The 21,233-nt window shown below is 37.7% G+C and overlaps 1 protein-coding gene across 1 annotated transcript; it reads left to right on the forward strand.

Annotated features, from left to right (window-relative positions):
• Positions 1-4,486: 4,486 nt before the first annotated feature.
• LOC146322863 (nectin-1-like) lies at positions 4,487-20,098 on the forward strand. Its single transcript, XM_084725540.1, has 6 exons — positions 4,487-5,397; positions 7,067-7,369; positions 12,993-13,086; positions 17,286-17,440; positions 19,793-19,889; positions 19,996-20,098. Exons 1-6 carry the CDS (start codon positions 5,046-5,048, stop codon positions 20,096-20,098), a joined length of 1,104 nt encoding a protein of 367 aa, XP_084581666.1. The 5' UTR covers positions 4,487-5,045.
• Positions 20,099-21,233: the final 1,135 nt, after the last annotated feature.

Raw genomic sequence — 21,233 nt, forward strand, 5'->3', positions numbered from 1 at the left:
AGAAGTGAGCCTGTTGTCAAGGACTGAACTAAAGTTATTATAGCTGACAGCAGCTTCCACCTCTTGACCTTCACCGAATGTAAAGGCTTCATCATGAAAAAAGGACAATACTGCCACAATTAACAAAACAAAAGAGATATCTTTGCAAAAAAAACACAAACAAAGTAAATGTGAAGATAAAATGATGCAGCAGTGCATTGCTTTGCCCCAGTATCACTTGGTAAGACATTGTGGTTTAGACTTTAAAAGCATATCATTTATAATTTAAGAAAAAAATGTGCCAAAGTTGTTTTGTTAGTTATTTTTACTCATTCACTCATTTGTTCCAGCTGTCAAGACAAAAAACAATAAATAAGCAGGTCCACTTCACTCCATGTCAAATAACCTGTTTAAGTTGTAAGACATGATATTTTGTACTTTTTAAAATTAATACGTTCTTTGAACCTTAGCATGTATATTCATGTTTGGTCACATGGAAAAAGCTATGAACTTGTGTTTCCACATGGACAGAAGTGGCAGGAGCACAAAAAGACGTTTGAAGGGACGGTGTCTGGTGGTTCTGTTTCTGCCCGGGCCAGTTCAGGGGTCATGGAACGAATCTCTCACTTAAATTAGCAAGACTTATCAAAATACCCCAGGATTTTCCATGCTGATGAATCACCTCTCTGAACTGCACCATGTTCCTCCTGCATCATGGGAAAGGGCAGCATTCTCTATAGTTTTATGTTTTTGATTGCACTGACATCAAGGAAAAATACACAGTCAAAAATAAATTTCAATAAATGACAACGACTTTTAACGTGAATCATAAAATAATTTATTAAGAACACCAGTTAAAAGCAGTTTCTTTAAAAAGGGGTAAAAAAAAAAAAAAAAAAAGAGTGCTTAAGCAAGAATAAAGTGTCACCAAGTCCCAGTCTACCTCTAAAAGGGTCCATGCAGAGCCTAGCCCAGGTAAAAGCAGTCCTTTTCTAGCCTCCCGCTGCAGCCCACGCCGGTCTCCAGTCCCTTGCTGTTCGGAGGCTCCTACAAGAAGTGGAAATCAGAGGAAGACAGACATCAACAGATTTGCCTCTCTCTCTGTGCATCAAGAGTTCATGAAAAGGATGAAATCAAGCTATAAAAGTTACACGTCCTAAAAACACTACAATCCAAATAAAGCACACGTTCGAGTTTAAAAAGAGCAAACAGATAAAAGCAGGCGGGAAATAAAAGAGCTTATAGCTGCTTTAACTGCGGATGTCTCGGAGCCACTGCATGAACTAATGCTGCTTCTCACATCCAACAATTCAAGGGGGTAAAGTATGTTAGTGAGACTTACCTGAAGGAGGGGTGAAGCGCACGTTCATCCCCTCCGCTTTCCCAGGAAGCGTGTCTCTCTCTCCCCCGCACTGCAGCGGCACAGCGTGTGCGCCGGATCCTGCTTCCCTCGCCGTCTTGCGGGTGACTCTCGCGGCGGCGTGCTGTCTTCCCAACCGCGGCACTCGTTCGGACCAGGTCGTAGGCTGGAGATCCTTCTCCGTGTAGGTCACCTTTCTGCACACCAGTCTTGTTCGCGCGGCTCTGTCGGCTCCGCTTTTCGCGCATCTGCCCTGCATCACCTAATTAGGAGACACCCACAGGAAGCCGAGCCCACCAATCACTCCACGCTCACCCACAGTGTCTTTCCGGGTCATGTAAGAAACGCTGCCCAAGCCGAAAGAGCTTCACCTAAAGATAGTGCCGCCACCAGGACCAGCCTCACACACACACCATCACCCTGTGACACTGTCATTCTGCATTGAAACTTGCCTGTGGAATCAGGTAGTTCCTTTTTCATATCAAATCTAATGAACAGCGGAAATACTTTTATATAAATTGCACGATTGTATTCATTTCTGCTGTTTTGTTTAAATAATTAATAGATTAGTTGATCAAATAATTTATTAACTGATTCATAGACACACTGACAAACAGACTGACTGATTGGGGCCACATGAGAAGTCCTGGTTGTTGCCAGGGGGCCGCACAAATTTTTGTCACACTGTACCTCACTTTTATCGCTAAGATTAAATATAGAAAACACACTGTACACTTACTCTTAGTCCTCAGCATTTATTAAATCATTCCAAACAGCATCTTATTAAGAATATTAAATTATGCAGGAGTCTTTGAAAATACTGTACAGATAATCTAAAGTAGCACACCAGGAATGCTATGGACACAACCCATCCTGTATACCTGTTTTATCTTTGGCAAGAACTGTTAGCTGCACAACAGCCAGGTATAAAATATACAAAAAAATAATAATAATAAAATAAAAAATAAAAATAAAGAAATGCAGAAATTACTGTTTTCAGATGAGAACATTAGTTTGTTTTTAATAATCCACTGGATTCTCAGTGCCCAAAACAAATAGCATGACAAAATAATACTGTTTTGTACACACAGAACAAACATCATCAACAGAATCATCATGTGTTTGCTTCTTTGATAAGAACTGTTGAGCAACAAAACAAACCTGATGGGAAAAATCCAAAATCTCCTGTCCTGACCTATAAACACACGTGTAGGTTACTTTTTTCGATTTATGAGAACAGGAGTACTTTTGTTTTGTTTTTTTGGATAATTCAGTGTGGACTGTCAATGCCAAAAAACAATCTTGACAAAAAATAATACTGTTTTCTACACAGCAACATGTTCGTTGCAAACTAAGCACACAGCCTTGTTGCTGACCTCCGTGAAAAAAAATACCAAACAGTCCATGACTTATTAAACGCTCGACATTCAGCATCAACCTCACGCTCTTTAGTGCTCACTTGGTGACTCCAGTGTTTTCCTCCACGAACAAAATGAAAATCCCCATTCGCTCATTGCTGTGGGCGTGTCTCGCTCACCTCAGCAGAAGACGCCGCGACTGCAAACATCGCTCACGTCGATCAACTGTGACATGAAGAAACGCACTCACAAGAATTTAAAAATAAAAACCGAAAGGCGTGGTTTGTATCTGGGCCGAATGCCCAGTCCTGAAGTGGAGGCTGTCGTGACTGCAGTCTGAATCAAGCTTGGGCATGGATGGACGGAGTTTATTTTTGCCATTTCCACGATAAACTATGGACCCCGTATTCCTCCAAGAACATCATTATGCTTTTCCCGGTGTCAGCATTAATCCTGATCACAGCTGTAGACGGTAAGTGGGCTGAATCCTTCCCTGTAAACAGCTTTGTCTAGCCTCTACGGTCAGCGTCACACATTACAAATATTGGTACCACAATGTTGAATATACAACGTATACAACGAAGATGATACATTTTCAGCCGTTTATTTAAGAATAACTAAGTGAACATATGTTACCAGCTGCCACAATAGGATTTGCCAGAAAATAAAAAAAAATAATTTATAGTAATAGTAATTTATTTAGCCGATTTGTTTTTTTCTCCTCTTTTTTTCTGTTAAAGTCGCACATGATTGGTGGTGTGTGTGTGTGTGTGTGTGTGTGTGTGTGTGTGTGTGTGTGTCCACACTGAGTAGAAGGGGGAGGGGAGGGGTTATTACGGTGGCCGACAAGTGCAAACGCGCTGCATATACAGACAGGCGCTGCAAATACAGAAACGCGCTGCATATAAGAAAACAGATGCAAAAGGAAAACGCTGCAAATACAGAAACGCGCTGCATAAACAGAAACGTGCTGCAAATACAGAAACGCGCTGCATATAGGAAAACAGATGCAAAACGAAAACGCTGCAAATACAGAAACGCGCTGCAAATGAGAAAACAAATGCAAAATGAAAACGCCGCATATACAGTCACACAACGGAAGTGCTCCAGGCCTCTAGGGGCAGTGCTGAGCTTTCCCCCGAGAGACAGACAACGGACGAATCAACCTGCGGACAGTCAAGTTGAACAGTTTTCAACAGAGTTAAGAGAGAATAGGTTACCTGTAGTCTGCAGACCACGATCATAGCTGAAGAAATACAGTGCGTTCTTGATCGCTGATTGAAGTTAAAATAGAAGAGATCCCCCTTCTGATACATGTAACATCTGTTCTTTTATCTGCCTTGTAAAACCAAGTCATATATAAGTCATATATATATAATCTTTATTATTATCAGACCAAATTATCTGCTTGTTGACAGATTAAAACTTCATTGCACAACAGAAGACTAATATATCCAGTGTTAAATATTACAATTACACAGAAAATTAGTAATTAATATAATATGTGGTGTTTGTTGTCAAAATTTAGCACTCTGCTTTATATTGTAGTACTCTCCTCCATGTTGAGTATATTGAGTGTATAAATAAAGCCATATAAATAATAAACATTTGATATAATGTATGTTTTTTACATTAGTAATTAATTTTACATTATTTTGGGTAATAAATTAATTTGGGCAACAAAAAATCTGAGGAGCCACTTGGGAGCTGAAAGAGCCGGCTCTTTTTAGGGAGCCGAGCCAAAAGAACCAGCTCACTAAAAAGAGCCGGAATTCCCATCACTAGTTAACTGACTGCAAAAGGAATTAAATGAACCGCATAGTACAGTTTGTAAGGTGTGGATGAGTTGCAGTGTGTAGTTAAGCCAACTAAAGGTCTTTGTTTGCCCAAACCAGTCTCATAGTATACGTGTCACGGAAACAGGAATGAGCATGTCATTAATTAATAACTACTTGAATAGTAACAATAAAGAGGAATTAATACATTTGTTCACGATGATCTATAATTGATTTATAAATATAAATAGACTTAATTTTAAAGAAGGTTCTACAGTGAAGATTTAGGCTAAAAACATGGTGTAAATGAAGTCTTTCAAGGTAACTTGGCATGTTGGAACTTTAGGAAACTTTGTTGTTGTTGTTGTTGTTGTTGTTGTTGTTGTTGTTTTGGAGATTCTACAACAAGGTTTTCCTGTGAAACTTCAGCAGTGTTTTGTGGAATCAAAAACTAAACCCAACCTCCAGTCACCATGAGGGAGGATAGATAATGACTGAGTTCTAATTTTCACCCTGTGTGTTTTTATTTGTCTTTCTGCCTTCTGATCTAAAATTCTGACAAGATTTTTTTTTATGCCCCTCATAGCTCTCCAGGTGATTGGAGGAAACATGACCGTGGTCCAAGGACAGACCGTTGTCTTACCGTGCAAACTTGTTGAGACCTCCGAGACTATCACTCAGATTTCATGGGAGAGGAGGACCAGAGGAAAACCTCAAAATGAACATTTCTTTACGATTGTGGCTAAAAATGGACAGCATGTCCAAACACAGGACACTCGATTTGAATTTTTTGGGAGCATTACTGACAAAATTGGATCACTCAAGTTGTCTGATGTCACACTGATGGATGAAGGGATTTACACATGCATCTTCACGTTGTTCCCCAGTGGAAACCACCAGACACAGATACCTCTAAACGTGCTTGGTATTATGCTTTGCATTAAATATGTTCTGGATGATTTGATAAAGGTTTATTAACGTATAAAGTACACTAATAGGTCAAAGTGATGGTTCAAAAGTGTTTCTTAACCATATCCTGGTACCACTTTTTGCTTCATAACATAATAATTGAAATCAACACCTTTATATCAGTATAATTGCGTACAAAGCAACAAAAGTTGGTACTGGTAACTGTTGAACATGACAGCTGCCTTGAAACCTTCACTCCTCCATAAGTTGGTCAAAAAGACCTGTATTCAAATCTGTTTTCAAATCTGTTGACGCCTTGTTTGAAACATGAGACACAGTGAAAGTCAACGGCAAAACTTTTGGGAGAAATCAATGAAACATTTGTCACTAAAAAGGTGACTAATTATGATTGCTGCAAAGTGCCAGCAATCAAAATGTTGTGTAGTTTAGAAAATGTACTATTACCCTCTAAAACCTGAAAAGCAGTGTTTTTTTTCTGTGTAAACATCATGGATATGCATGGATAAAAATACAAACTTAAGTCTTGTACACTGCATATTGAGTCTTAACAACTAAAACTTTGGGGCAGCCATGATTGCAACCAGGTAATTCACACACTAAATAAAGGCATTTGATTTCCATACATCAGTCGAGAATAATGATTTGTATTATATTTTGGTCCACGCAAGAATAATTTCATGTTTGAATTATTATTATTATTGTTTTTTTTTTTTTTTTACCTTTTTTAAAACATTACTATGATAGTAGTAAGAATAGTAGTAGTAGTAGTAGTAGTAGTAGTACAAGTGAACTAGAAATATCATAGTAAGTCTCCCCATGTTATACACATCAAACAATTCAACACCACAACCCATATATCAGTCCCTCCAGGAAGCTGCAGTCGCAACAGTTCATATAAATTCAACCAATCTAAATTAATTCTGCACAAGCTTTTGTCCAATCACTTCGAGCTTTCCCACTTTGTACTCTTTTATATTTTTTATATTATATTTATAAACATTTAGAACAGATTTCAGTTTTATTCTGCCTGGAACAAATTGTGTTTGATTTTTTTTTTTATTAATTATTTTTTAAAAAATGCTTTTTTCTCACAGTTTCACTTGCTTACATTTCAACTTGCATCACAGTGTTTTAGAAAAGCTACAGTGAAATCAGACATTTATATTCTATTCACTGATTGCAATACCACATTAGTGTACTGCTGCAAACTCAGCAGTGTTACCCTTTATCTTAGTGTACCAGATCCCAAATTCATTAATTACCTTGAAGACACTTGGGACAAGGGATTTCTTGTCGATATTGATATTTGTCATTGGTAATCTGCAACATCTTCCTGAGGGTAAAAGGTTATTATGAGATACCCCCTTATAGAAGCTTGGGGTAGTAATACAAAAACTTACATTTTTTAAAAAAGTATTGTAAGAAATGGAATATGAATTGGTAAAAACTTTTCATTCCAAAGATTTTGCAGGTCTTTATGCATACACATTGTGCTGCATCCAACTTCATGTCTCATATCAAACACAATTTCTGGTTGATTGTGACATATTTATGAAATAATAACAGATGAAAGAGTTTGTGTTGCAATTTTGTGTGGGGTCATGTTTTGTAATGCCTGTTCAAGTTTGCATGTTGACTTTTCTTGTGTTCTGTAATTCTCCTAGTGCCTCCCATCTCAAGTCTGCAAGATCATCATCCTGTTTTGGGTAATGATGAAGTTTCCCTTGTTACCTGCACGGCTGCTGGGTCCAGGCCTCCTGCGGAGTTGAGGTGGGACACTGGTACTCTGGGAGAAAAAGTGAGGCCAGAAACCAACTCTATTACGCACGCCAACGGTACAACCACCACAGTCAGTTCATTGTTTGGAGTCCCAACCAGAGAAATCCACAATCATTCAGTCAAGTGTGTTGTAACCAGTGCAGCCCTGCCAAAAGAAGAAACCCTGGACTTCATCATACAAGTTGAATGTGGGTATACAAAACACTTCCATACATCAGTTACTTATGCAGCTAACATGAGAGTCAGGGAGACGTTTTCACTATTATATTTTGACTTTTTCAGACTTTTCTTCTGCTTTCTTTCTTCTTTTTTGGAATTTTCTTGGGAATGACACCTTGTGAAATAGCTGCTGGCTGGCTATTAACTAATGGCACTTTGAGAGTGTCCTCACTGCTGTCCTTAGTTACTGTTGCTATGAAACTTTCCGTTCTCACACTACACATATTCTGTTTACACTGATGGTGGTGAATTTAACACTGAAATTGGGAGTATTTTTAGAAACATAAGGTCTTCAGCATTAGCATAGTGTAGCATAGCATAGCATAGCATAGTATAGCATAACAAGATAATGTAAGCTAATTCTAATGCTTAAACTCCTCAAGTGAGCTGACTTTTTAATGTTTAGATGTGACACACTGAATAAATAATTAAGAGATAATATCTTAAATATGTTAAGTTACTTTATGGGTGTATACATGATATAGTGTTAATGTTAAAAGACTGAGGCTAAAGCTAACTTACATCTCAGCAAATATTGGTCAGGTATGACATATGATACACATGTTTATGATAAATGGCATAAATACAGTCATTAACATGGGGAAAGGAAGCACAGGGATTAGATTTATTGCAGTGGACTGTGACTGGCTAAATCCATTTTCCACCCCTTTGCTCATGTGTTTTAGGTTTTTGAAAAAAGACTCCACACTCCAAACTCAGACACAGAATATCACTGTTCAGCTTCATGCAAACTGCTTCAACATGTAGAGATATGTAAAGCATGACAGATCTGTAGTTACAGTTGCCACTCTATGTGAAGAGTCATTTTCATTCTGTCATAAGTGCTAGTGCTGTGCAACAGTAGAGTTGCATGTGACATGGAGGACAGCTGCTCATTCCAGCTGTATCGACTGCTCTTTGCATCCATGCTTGTGCCCCATCTTCCTCAGTGAGTGAGAACATATGGAGAACATTAAGAGAAAGAAATACACAAGCAAATTTCAGACAATAAGAGCAGCCTAAATTAACACATCCTTCAAATTAGCTAAGGTTAAATGCTGTGGTCCCATTGTGTTTTCCAGCTAATAAGTGCCAGTTATAGATCATCTGCAGGGAACTGTTTGCAAAAAAATGTCCAGTTATTATTTTGTTATTTTCACTGTAAAGATCACCAGAATGCACGAAACAAATTCTCCTTGTTTTTTTTAGGTGTTAAGGGGTTGGCAAGTATGGTGTTGCTGAAGGAACAACTCATGACAAGATGAGTTTTCCTATGTGCTTATCAGTCATATGCTGGTCATATGCATTTGCAGCCACAATATTTCCATGACTAGTGACAGCTGGTGTGAGAGGAAGCAGATAGAGAGAGCAACATCGAGGTATAGCTGTTTTTATAACTGGATTTTAAAACTTGCAGGTGATGTCTGAATAAATAATTACGGGCCTGGCTGATTGTTAGCTCCAACATTCAGCATTTTTATAATTATCAGAATCATTATAGTTTTAAAAAAATCAAACTGCCAATTAAATTTATTAAAAAATGTGCTATCTTGGCTCTGATGTGGCTGCCTCCCTCTGTGTGTAGTCTGCAGTCTCGTCAATGTTGTATCCACAGCACTAACTGATTGCTTACATATTACGTGTAATGGCTTATCGTCACTGACAGCTACTGTGCTGTACTGGACAGAGAGCAGAGCTGTGTCTCAAAGATAAGGCTGCGATATTCCGAAACAGGAAACAGCACAATCTCATGATATATTGCTATGACAACAAACGTGACCAGTTTGCAAGTGAAAATGTTCTTTATTATTATTTATTTATTTATTTATTAGATTAGCATTCAAAATCCACCCCCAGCGAATACATAGAAAATTTGCCTCAACAACAAACATAATACAAGGGATGAAGCTAATCGAAAAGGTGTAGGCCGAAGCTCATTCTTACTACGTCTACCCTTTTTACAACGCAACTTTAGCAAGGCAACTCTTTAAGTACATGGTCGTAGTTACACCATAAGTCTTCAGAAAATGAAAAAATCAAACTTTCAGACATGTTACAGAAATAAATAAATAAATAAATAAATAAAGTGCCATAACAATAATACAAGCAAACACAACCAAAAAGTTTCAGTATTTTCATTATTACTCTTCTTCATACCTGATTTATATTACTTTGGTTTTATACATGTTTTTAAGTTAGGAATGTGAACTACACATTTTTAATTACATTTAAATTCAGGGACAACATACTAATGTCAAACCAAGTTTTCATTATATTTCTTTTACCCTGAACTATCCCTTTAAGGCTAACAGCTGCAGTTGCGGATTACTTTTGTCAGTGGGAAAACAACCATGCTGTTGTGCCCAGCTGTTCTGTAGCTGCCTTATGTTTCTGAAAACAGCCTGTGAAAGACCAGACTGGCAAAAACTAGAATAGAGACAAGACAAAGCCGAACAACATGATCAATCCCCGACAGAGAAAGAGAGACAAATTCTCTTCCAGATCATTGCCGTTGACAGTTTGAGAAACTAGCTAGTGCTCCGACCAGACATTCCTACAGGGTTTTGATGCTGAGCTTTTTAATATACCAGGGCTTGTCTGAACCCAAGTAGCACCCTTGACACTTCTGAGAAAATAAACTGCTGGTGTTTCCAGAAATGAGAATGCAGAGTCAGTTTCATAGCATGCTTTCACATTTCTTTTTAAATGGAGAAACTTCTTTAACTGTATAAATGGTGATAAACTCCGCATAGGAGAGTGATATGGCATTTCTGAATTGAAGGGGCTCATATTAGTCATTGCAATTCACCTGTAGTGTATTTTTATCATGGAAAACTCAAACTTATACAAACTGTATACTGGCTGATAATGTTTTCTGTATTTTTTCAACCAATCACATCTGTAATCTGCAGTATTTGCTTCACTTTGACATGTGGCCATGGTTGCAGACGAGTGTACTGAACTCACTGGAAGAAGCCTAAATCCAAAACCACTAATTGGAGTTGCACTAAGATAATTTTTCTAGGCCACACCTAAATATTTGGGCAAAAACAAATGGCAGAATCCTCTCAAAACCACCAAATCTGAATACGCCCTAATACAACAACAAGAATACAACTGAGGCAAGTTGTCATCCCATATATTCAGCAGCGAAGCCACGTCACAGAAAGTAACAGGTCACTTCTTCAGCTGGGAAGGGGTCATAGTCATCAACCAAGACTCAACGGATGGCCAGAAAAAGATCAAAAGGCCCAGGGCTCTTTCTGGACACATTTTGGTGTCCTGTAGAGCTCAACAGTGACATTTTGGAAGTGAAAATCTCATTCATATTCTGCATATAGAATTTAGATTATTAGCCATAATGTCATAACCATTCAAGGTAGGCTACGAGCCGCGAGACTGTGAAACGATGGTAAATGCAGAAGTTTTTATGATGTCAACCTTCTTGTAAGAAAGACAAAACTACCCACAGTCCTAAAATGTAATAGCAATGACTCTGATTAGCTCACTGTTACCATAGAAATGTTTTCTGCACCCGTGAACGGGCAGTTCCACTAGCAGGCTGGCTAGCTAGCTAGCTAACATTAGCTAACATCAGTCATACGAATAATGATGTTATGAATATAATTTATATACAGATACAACATAAAGTATGATATATTACAACAGTTATTAATAATATAAACACTACAATATGACAAGCTAAATTTAAGAAAAGTGCTATAAATTGCAGTGGTTCATGGAATGAGTAGTTCCTCCTCTAATTATGTTCACAGTCTTGTACCTTTTTTTGTTTTTCCATCCTGTTTTTTGCTCTGAGTCAGACGTTGTATGGTTACTGCTCATCTTGTAGTTGGTTGGCTTTATTCCAGGCTTAAAACTCTTCATACAAAGATTTTCTGAAGCTTTTGTCTTAACATGTTAAGTCACCTTTGCGTTTTTTTACTGACAGTGGCATGATGTGAAATAACACTTAAATTCTGAGCCATCGTTATTATCATTACAATTCTGGGACCCAACAACACAGCAAGATGACATTTTCGCTTGGTTACTTGGTCTACTGCCACAACTGCTAGTGATTTGTGTTTACGTTCCTTTCAAGCTAAAACTGTGACATCAGCGTTATGTCAGCACTAAAAGGGTCTATACTGGCAGGGACAAAGGGTGGATGAAGATAGTGATCAATAAAAAGAGAAAACAGTGCTTGGTGTAGTTTAGTAGCTGAAGAAGAAGAGGTGAAAAGAAACTGTTTTTTTTATACTCCCAGTTTACATGGGCTACTGTTTCTGGTGGAATTCCCCGTCCTGCTTTCACCTTGAACTGAACACTTCTCCATTGTTTTGTCCAACTTTTTTCTATCAGACTGAAAAAATAGACACTGTTGACATTGTTTGCCACCCAGACTTGAAAGAATGTAGGATACAGTTTCAACTGTGTCACCATCTGTTCAAACATTGCTGTGATGTTTATCTTTGACCTTTAGTTATCTACTGTGTCATAGTGCTAAGAAAACACAGCCTAAATATATATATATTTGAAACGCTTTCATTGTGGTACCAGCTGCACTTTCTCGTGCTCTCTTCTCTCCGACAGCGAGTTGACACACACCATTTCAGTGCCTACATAGTCTCGTCATTTTCCTAAACTTGTCTGCCCTCAATGTTGAATCAATTTTTCCCTGTGGTATCTAATATAGTATATCTTTCAAGGTATTGTACTGAATGAGAAATTCCAGTATCCTGACAACACAAACTCAGGGTAAACATGTGGACTCCTGCTAGGTGTGTTGGTAATGTTTTTGAATTTAAGGAACATAAGCTTTAAAATACTTTATTTATATGAATAGATCTGTACATTTATCAGTTGTTTTTTTCTGTATGTCTGTAGCAGCAGTTAAGAAATCATTGAAGTTAGATTTAACAAGATAATAATAATAATAATATCCAATGCAGAGCAGTGTTGAGAGGTAACTTAAAAACTAGTACTCCAACAACAACTCCAAGTGTAGGTACCCGACTGACTATAAAATACAGATAAATAATGCAGATCCTCTTTCTCACTCTAAACAAAAATGAAGCCAAAATATTCAGGAAAGTGCTGCCATTTTGTGCTAGTGACACCATTTGGAGCCCGTGTAGTAATCAGGGTTGGAGCTGCAGTGTTGAGGACTCGACCGCCTTGTGAGCAGGATTGAGCTGTCAATCATGATGTGCGCTGTGTATAGCATCCAATAGCTAATTAAAAACAAACATACTAGAACAATGAGCACTTAACAAACATCAGTGTGAAAAGAACTACTTTAAGTGACAGAAACCATGGGCAAAAACTTATTTTACATGCTCTATTTTTCCTTTGGCTCATGTTGCGTTTGCTGACATGGATTTATGGCCTGTACTTTCGCCAGCCGCCAGAGGGGCTGATCAAAATGTTTTGGCTTCACTTTTGCGAAGCTCTCATGTTGTCCATCTTTATATATGTCAATGATCAGTACAGAAGGGATCCAAACTTGGGTGATCAGTGTTATTCTGATTTACTGTGAATAGTATTCTCTCAACAATAACACAACCTTTTCTTTCTGCCTGTTTCTTGCAGTTCCACCATTGGAAGTGAAAATACGAGAACAAGCCAAAGACTCATTTGAATGTGTGACTGAAGCCAATCCAACTGCAGACTTCACATGGACCAGGTGCAGTACGTTGAACAAACCTCTCTCTGTGTAAACAATATTATGTTTATCTTTTACTTTGTTTTCACAAAAGCTGTACATTGGGAACAGAATTGTGCCATTAGCCAAATTGACTTAAATTCTTTGAAACGTGTGTTCTGAAATTATTTTGTGAAATTGAGATGAGTGAACACTTTTTACAGTGCTGACACAGGGCTGCATGCACTAAGTAGACACACACAGACAGGCAGAAACTGTAAGAATCGCTCTCTGCTGCAGCCTCACTGAACTTAGACACAGTCAAGGTCAGTTATTTGTGTCTCAAAAACCAGCATGCATGCACTTTTATGATTGTTGTGTAGTTACTCAACAATGCTAAATCCTAAAATAACCAGAATAGCCATTTACTCTCACAGTGGTTATTCCCCAGGAAACCAAGAAAGATAAATGGTACAGTGGCTTTAAAAGGTCATTTGGGGATAAAAGCTCAGGATATGTTAATCAGTACTTACCATTGTGGTGGTTGCCTGGGAGCTTGGAGGATTTTATGGTCAACTGGAGCTCAGTGTGCTGGACCAAAAAAGACTGACCACAAGGGATTTCAGTTAAAGTTGTGTCCAGTTGTCCAGTTGTGGAGGAAGGATTTAACATTCTTTACAGAAGTAAAAATATTAACATTGTATGTTAGTTAAGTAAAAGCATGAAAGTATTATTAGCTAAATGTACTTTAAGTATCAGAAGTAAAAGTAGAAGAATACAGAACAATGTCCCTTACAGTGATACACTATTATAGTTATTTCTGATGCATTAATGTGTAAATATCATTTTATTGATGCAACTGGTTGAAGTGGAGCTGATTTTATGTGTTGTTTTTTTAGGCATTATATTTTGTAAGATCGTCACCTGTATTTTACATGAATACCTCATTTGTAATTCAACTTGTGACTCCAGCTGTTAAAAAAATATAGTGTAGAAAAAAGTACAACACTTGCTGCTGAGAGTGAACCAAGACAGTAAAGTGTAAAGTAGCATAAAATGAAAGTACTCAAGTAAGGTACAAGTACCTCAAATTTGTACTTAAGTAGAGTATTTGAATAAATATACTGACATTTCACCACTGCTAATAGCATTACTGTGATAATGAGTACCTTACCCTAACCTTGCCCCCATGTCTTTATTTTCTTAAAACATTGGTTACTTCAATTGTAGTTTTCACTGGTTACATCATAAATTTTGCTCTTCGTCTCCATCAATTCCTGAAGGAAATATTTGGCTCTTTAACAGAGAAATGCTCCACTGAGTTCACCAGCCAGAGTCTTTAACTCTGTCTGTTTGGTGCTGGACATTTAGCGTACAGTGGTACAGTCAAGGATGCTGGAAATCCTTGAAAACACCTGAATTTTAATGTAATGTTTTCAAGATTTGAAATGTGCTGGGATTGAATGGACTTGTGGAATTGGTTAGTTGAATTAATGTTTTACAAGTTTCTTCATCACTCCCGTGTCAGAAGTGATGTCTGCACTGCTGCCATGCATCATCTGACAGTGTTATTCTGCTGTTTCGTACTTTCTGTTCACTTTATCAGCTACAAATGAGACAGAAATATCTAAAACTAACATTACAGACTGTCTGTAATTCATTTCAGTCAACAGAAAACTTACAAAAAGTATTTTCTTTGGCTTATACTGATGAAAAAATACACTGCCAGCAATTGTCTTACCTGCATACGACTCCAGTGATGAAATAACTCATAATACTGATCGTCCAGTTCAGTGAAGGATTGACAGTGATAAGTTATTAAATTAATATACATCATAGCTCCTTTTGAATTTGAGGTCCAGTATTTTTTTTTTAGATCAGGCATCTGACATGACGTCAATTAAATAGGGTGGAAATTAGACAAATTTTGAAATATGGCACCATTATCAATATGCTTTATGTGTATATTTTTCAGGATTATGATTGAATAAAATATTGAAATATTAATGAGTCAAGTTTTTGATATGTATTTTAAGTAAAAAACATGCTCCTTAGACACAAGGGGAACTGGAAAGTCGAGTGACAGTCGCTACAAGTGACCCCTTTTTCATTACAAATAGTCATTTGATCTGTTGTTGATATAAAAATTTTGATTTTAGCCACTTTAATTTTCCTCTGTTGGTAAAGTTGTATTGGGCTGTAAACTTCAACACAAGTTTTTTACAGAAACCTTGAAAGGGTTCAGCTTTATCAAAGTGTCCATTATCTTGGGGCCATAAAACTAATCTGGTCAGTTAGCTTCCAACTGTCGCTAACGGTGTCACACTGAAGCCAGAAATCTTGTGATATAACTGAAAGTACTAGCCACTAAATTAACCATATTGTACTGGGGCCATTTGCTCAACTGCAGTTTTAAGGTCATAAAGGAACAGTGTGTCAAGGCAACATGGAGGAGTCCTTCAAGTTCAAGTGTTCCAAAAACAGAAATGGCTTGGGAGCTGGACAAACTCCAGCTGCTGATGTAGATACCATCACCATAAACGGCACTAAAAGCAAGTTTTGTTTAATGGATAAACAACACAGCAAGGTCTGTGTTTTGAACTAAGTCTTCAATTTTTTGCATAGTTCAGTGTAAGTTTTCTTATTTGGAAGCATGCAAAGCTTTTATTAAAGTGTACAGTCTGGTTTGTAAATGATTATCATGAGAAACCTGTTTCTGCTTGACTGTCCATTCAACCATGTGAGACAGAGAACAATGATGAGTACAAAATTTGGTATTTGTAATGAAACATAACACAGTGTGATACACAGCATTTAACCGTTGAGGTGTTGACGGAGCAGCATAACAATACAAAATATTAAAAAATATTAAAGTTTTTTAATATTTGAGTCGGATGTCTAACATTAATCTTAAATGATAGTCTTCTGTCAAGCCAGAAGACAAAACATGAGATATTTATAAAACTCAACCAGAGCAATATATGTGCCGTTTGAAGTTTTAATAGCAGGAAAGTCAGACTCGGTGGCCACTCGGTGTACTTTGTTGTTTCTGCATTTACGAAGCAGAAGAAAAACCATATATAGCGCTTTTCACAGACATGAGTCACAAAGTGCTTTACACAACATTTAAAAACAAATACAAAAGAGAAGTCTACAAGGAGTAAAGATTAAAACTAAATCACAATGAAAAAGACACAATATACAATGTGACTGCACACTAAAAACATAAGATCTGGTGAATACAGGTCACCCAAACGCCTGTCTGAACTTTTAAATGAGTCCACAGAATCAGCCGACTGTAAGTGCAGGAAAAGAGTTCCATAGTTTAGCTGCTACGACCTCAAAGTCTCAATCACCGCCGGTCTCCAGGTGAGTACGTGGGACCGATTGTAAATAAAACTAATCTATAATTAATGAGTGATAACTGGAAGAAATCAAAAGCAGACTGAAGACGGGTCAGGGCCTGGGGTTGCACCTAGAGCATATAAAATTGCATCATCACCAATGAAATGGACATAAAAAGACTGATTTGGATGAATTATGTTATTTACATACAAAATAAACAACAATAGACCAAAGGATAGACCCCTGTGGCAATTTGGCTCAATTGTAGAAAACCCCAGCCAGACAACGGTGAAGCGTACTGATGTTTCGCAAGGCATTTATTCTGAACATAAATTCATTTCTTGTCCTTTTTTCCTTTCCTCAGGAAACACCGTAAGGGCTACAGGAAAGATAAACATGAAACAAAAAATAAATAAACAATAATGCTACGGCAGCAGTTCACATAAAACACCCTTTCACAGTTAGCTAAATTAAATAAACATGTCACAGATAAATACTTTGTTCCCATTCCAGCTAGGTGCTTGTAAGTTTGTATAAATCCTTCGCAGTGGACAGCAAGAGCGTGTAACCCATTGTTCCTTGTCCTTTACATAAACTTTCGGACCTGAAGTGCCTCCCTCGCTTCTTACATATACACTTCCTGTGCTGCCAGAAGGGCGCCAAAACAAAAGCCCATAACATTTAAACACACCTTCAAAATAAAAGCATGGAGGGAACAGTTATTTTAACATTAGAAAAACAACGTCTTGCAAAAAGGTGATGAAAAAATCAACAGACCCTTAAAAGAGTCATTTACATCAATGAATCCATTAGGCTCTGAAAGATTTTCTGGCCTGTTGCTGTAAGTCTTTATTTAGCTGTACAGTTCAATGCTTGTCTTTGTTCGCCTGTTTCAGATCTGACAACACATGGCCTCAGTCTGCTGTCAGACTGGGTGGTGCAACGCTGGATTTCCTGAGCATGACCGCTGACCTGAATGGCCTCTACCAGTGTGAAGCATCTAACAAACATGGAAATAAAATTGGTTACCTCTATGTGCATGTGGCTACAGGTGAGGTCCATTTTTTGTCAAGTGTTTTGGTGTTTTTCTGCATTTGTTCCTGCTCTGTGTGCTTAGATTTCAGTCTGTTGTGGATGCTGTTTGATTCTTTTGTCATTTTTTTGTGACTTTTGTGAAAAAAAGGAAAGATTGCAGCAGAATGAATTTCTGTAACAAATCAATGGACTCATTGTTGAGGACATGAGGACAAGCTCTGGCTTTAAATCGCTGAATGTGATTAAGATTCCTCTCAAATACCTCCCTGTGAAAGTATTCTGGCTTTGTCCAGCTGAAAGGACAACCCAGCACAAACTCAGATATATGTGACATGTGATATACATCATGTGTCCCATTTGGCTGACAGCTGAAAGGCGTGACTGCTCAGCAATTTGCCACCAAACCCAGATGCATAAAAGAAAACCAGTGAATGGATGACTTACTGCCCATGCTCAAGTGCAGTACAGGAAATGATTTAAGTTCATGGGTACAGCGATTTGAAACTTAAAGCATGTCTTATCTTGTGAAGTAGTAGCATTAGATGATGCTAAGGGACCTTTTACCTTTTTCACAGCAGATATTTTTGGCACGTTGTAGCAGGAAAAGCACAGATGAGATTGGAAACATTGAAACTGACTGTATTCCCATAGGTTAACTCGTTTCAGCCCTAGATAGATAGAGAGAAGTACATCTAGTGTAACATCCTTTCAAACTGGCTGACAGACAGGTCTGCTTCAGGGGCAGATTGTAGCATCCCTAAACGAGGCTCTGCCTTTAAACAATCAGCTTTTTCTTTTAACGCCATTTAAAAATGGAAAAGGCTGCCGGGCAGTATGAAAACTTGCACAACTTTAAATATTTTGCCCTGAGAAATTTAAATGTGAAGCTTCCTTCACAGATGTTTCCTATCATGCAGTTCTCTATTCTCTCTGCTGATCTCACCTGTTTATTTCTGCTGTTCTGTATCATGTTGATGAAGGCTTAAAGCCAAAAACACATTTGATTCTTGCACACAATAAACAAGGAAACTACAACCCCAATTCCAAAAAAGTTTGTACACTGGGTAAAACATGAATAAAAACAGAATGCAATGATTGGCAAAACCTTTTTGACCTATTTTTAACTTAATACAGTACAGAGACACATGGTTAGCATTTGGGAACTGAGCAACTTAGTTTTGAAGTGAAATTCTTTCTCTGTTGTCGTACTTTGTGGTTTATAATTCATCACGCATTTTCAATAACAGACAGTTCTGGGCTGCAGGAAGGCCAGACTGGTACCTGAACTCCTTCATTTCAAAACATTGATTGAACACATGCAAAATGTGTCTTGGTTGGTTGTCAGGACGCAGCACAATTTCTCACATTCAGTGTCCATCTCAGATGAGCTCAGGCTCTAGAGAAGTTAACAGTGGTTCTGAGCGATGTGGATATATGGCTTTTGCTTTGCAAACTTGCATTTGTAGATGCAAAGACAAACTTTGTTTACTGACAAAGGTTTTCCAAAGTGTTTCCCGAGCCCATGTAGTAATGTCTGTTATAGAATCATGTCAGTTTTTAATGTAGTGCCACGTGAGGGGTCAGAGGTCAGGGCATTCAGTGTTGTTTTTCAGCCTTTCCCCTTATGTGAAATGATTTCTCAGATTTCTCAGAATCTTTTAATGTTACTAGGGATTGGATGTGGTGAAATCCCTAAATTCCTCACAATTGTGCGTTAAGAAAACTGTTATTTACTGTTGCCTGATGCTTGAACAAGCCTGTCAAAGAGTCCTTTTAATATGTAATTATGTTGTTGCCTGATACTGTTAACCCCTCGAATGTTTCAAACAGGTGTCTTTTGATCATTCCACATCTTCCCCAGTCTTTTGTTGCTCCTGTTAACTGACCAAACTGACCTAAGATAATTAAACATGAGGGAACATATATACTGGCCAAACCAAATAACACAAGAGGGGAAAACAAAATGGACGTCAACTAAAACTAATGCAAAGGAAAAACTAAGTAGGCCCAAAGCTCCCCTCTGACATGGCAGTGAAGTGTAGTGTGGACTTGAATTTGGATATGAATTGTTTGGGATGTGGTTGACTGCAAATAAAATTAATCAGTGTACAGTGTATAACAAAGTAGTGAGGTGAGTCAACAATCCAATATTATCATTGCAAAATAAAAGTATTAATTTGTATCATCATCGATCAAAATCATATCATGGCAGACTTTGTTATATCGGCAAATATTGTATTGTTTTCCAGAGTAAAGACATAATATTGTATCATGAAGCTTGTGATTCACACCCTTCTAACAAACTGGCCGTTTATATCAGTATTTCCTAACACAGAATTCTTCTTTCTTGTGTCCTGTGTCCCAAAAGGAAGCTGCACCCCTTGTTGGGTTTTATTCTTCTTTCTGCTTCTCCTGAATGTTGCTGCTGCAGGATGGTACCTTTACAAAGCTGGGATATTTCAATGGTACCGAGTACAGTAGTAGTGCATACACTTGAGTGAAAAAAATACAGTACTACTACTTCTACTAAGTGTATAAGCATATATTTTGTATTGTTGTTTCATTATCCAGGTTAGTAAGTCTCATAATGCAGAGACAGGCTGTCCCAACAGATCCCACCTCACCTCGAGTGGCTCAGGGAGACCAGAACCAGGAAGAAGAAGAAATGACTTGACTATATAGAGAGGTAGAAGCAAGTGCATAATATTTGTTACTATGCATTCTGGGTCTTTTTAATTTCCATCCCTCTCTCAAAGTTAAATCTCAAAGGGTTTTCTTTGCATTAATGACTTAGTTATTAGCTGTATGCTGCATATTTCAGCTGTAGTTTTATTTTTGTAGCAGTAGACTACAATCCATTTCATATTCGTTTCTGGAAACAGCTGGACGGTATGATGTTTTCTCTTGCTTTAGGTGTCAGTTTTGTTTCTTTTTTAAATGTTCTCACAGAAATCTGCAGATACCTTGAAACTCCTTTTGGTTTTATTTGAAATTATTAATATGTTTGTTATTCTCTGCCTTAGGAATCTGTTTGACTGCCATGGAAGCCACAAGAAACCCAATCATGCTACTGGTGATTTGCAAGCTCTGCTGCCAACATGTGTCATTCCTGGCTCAACTGGATAGTCAAAAAGGTGCAGCAGGACAGGTGTTGTATTACCGAATTCATATTAGTTTCAGTGGTTTTAAACAACTTTTTTCCACCTTCAAATGTCGTTACATTGGTCATGTTTACTGCTCTTAGCAATAACAGTTGGTTCATTTGTCAACAAATCTATCAAATGCTAATGCAACAGAAAAGTAGTGACACTCTAAAAAGTGATTTCAAGCCAAGAAGGAAGAATTTGTGGTCAAATAGGAAGTCACTGACTGAATTTCAACAGGTGTCAGTTATTTGTAGGATGTGGCTTGTAACTGTTTGTGACTGATATATCAACAGCCGTTTTGACTGCAGCAGTCAGCGCGTTTCAGTCAACGGTGCAAAGTACTGATAACTGCAGTGGATTATGAGGCATGTTTACATGCACACAAGAAACCAAGTTACTCTGAGAAATCAGGAATGCAAAAATTGGAGACAAGTTTACACATGCTGTATTGATGTGGTCACAGCATGTAAATCTACTGAAGTCAGCCTGCAGCATGTCAGTAATCAAATTTGGCCCCTTCACTGTGTTTTGGATTTTAGTTTTTCTTTATTACTTGATGTCAACTTCAGTTTTAGTTAGACTTTAACTTGATTTATTTTGAGAATGTAAATTAATGATCCTTCCTTTTTTTAAAAAAACCTGCTGTGCTGTTGCAGAGATACT

Source organism: Lutjanus erythropterus, chromosome 8 (assembly GCF_056507025.1).
Source record: "Lutjanus erythropterus isolate fLutEry1 chromosome 8, fLutEry1.hap2, whole genome shotgun sequence".
NCBI lineage: Eukaryota > Metazoa > Chordata > Actinopteri > Lutjaniformes > Lutjanidae > Lutjanus > Lutjanus erythropterus.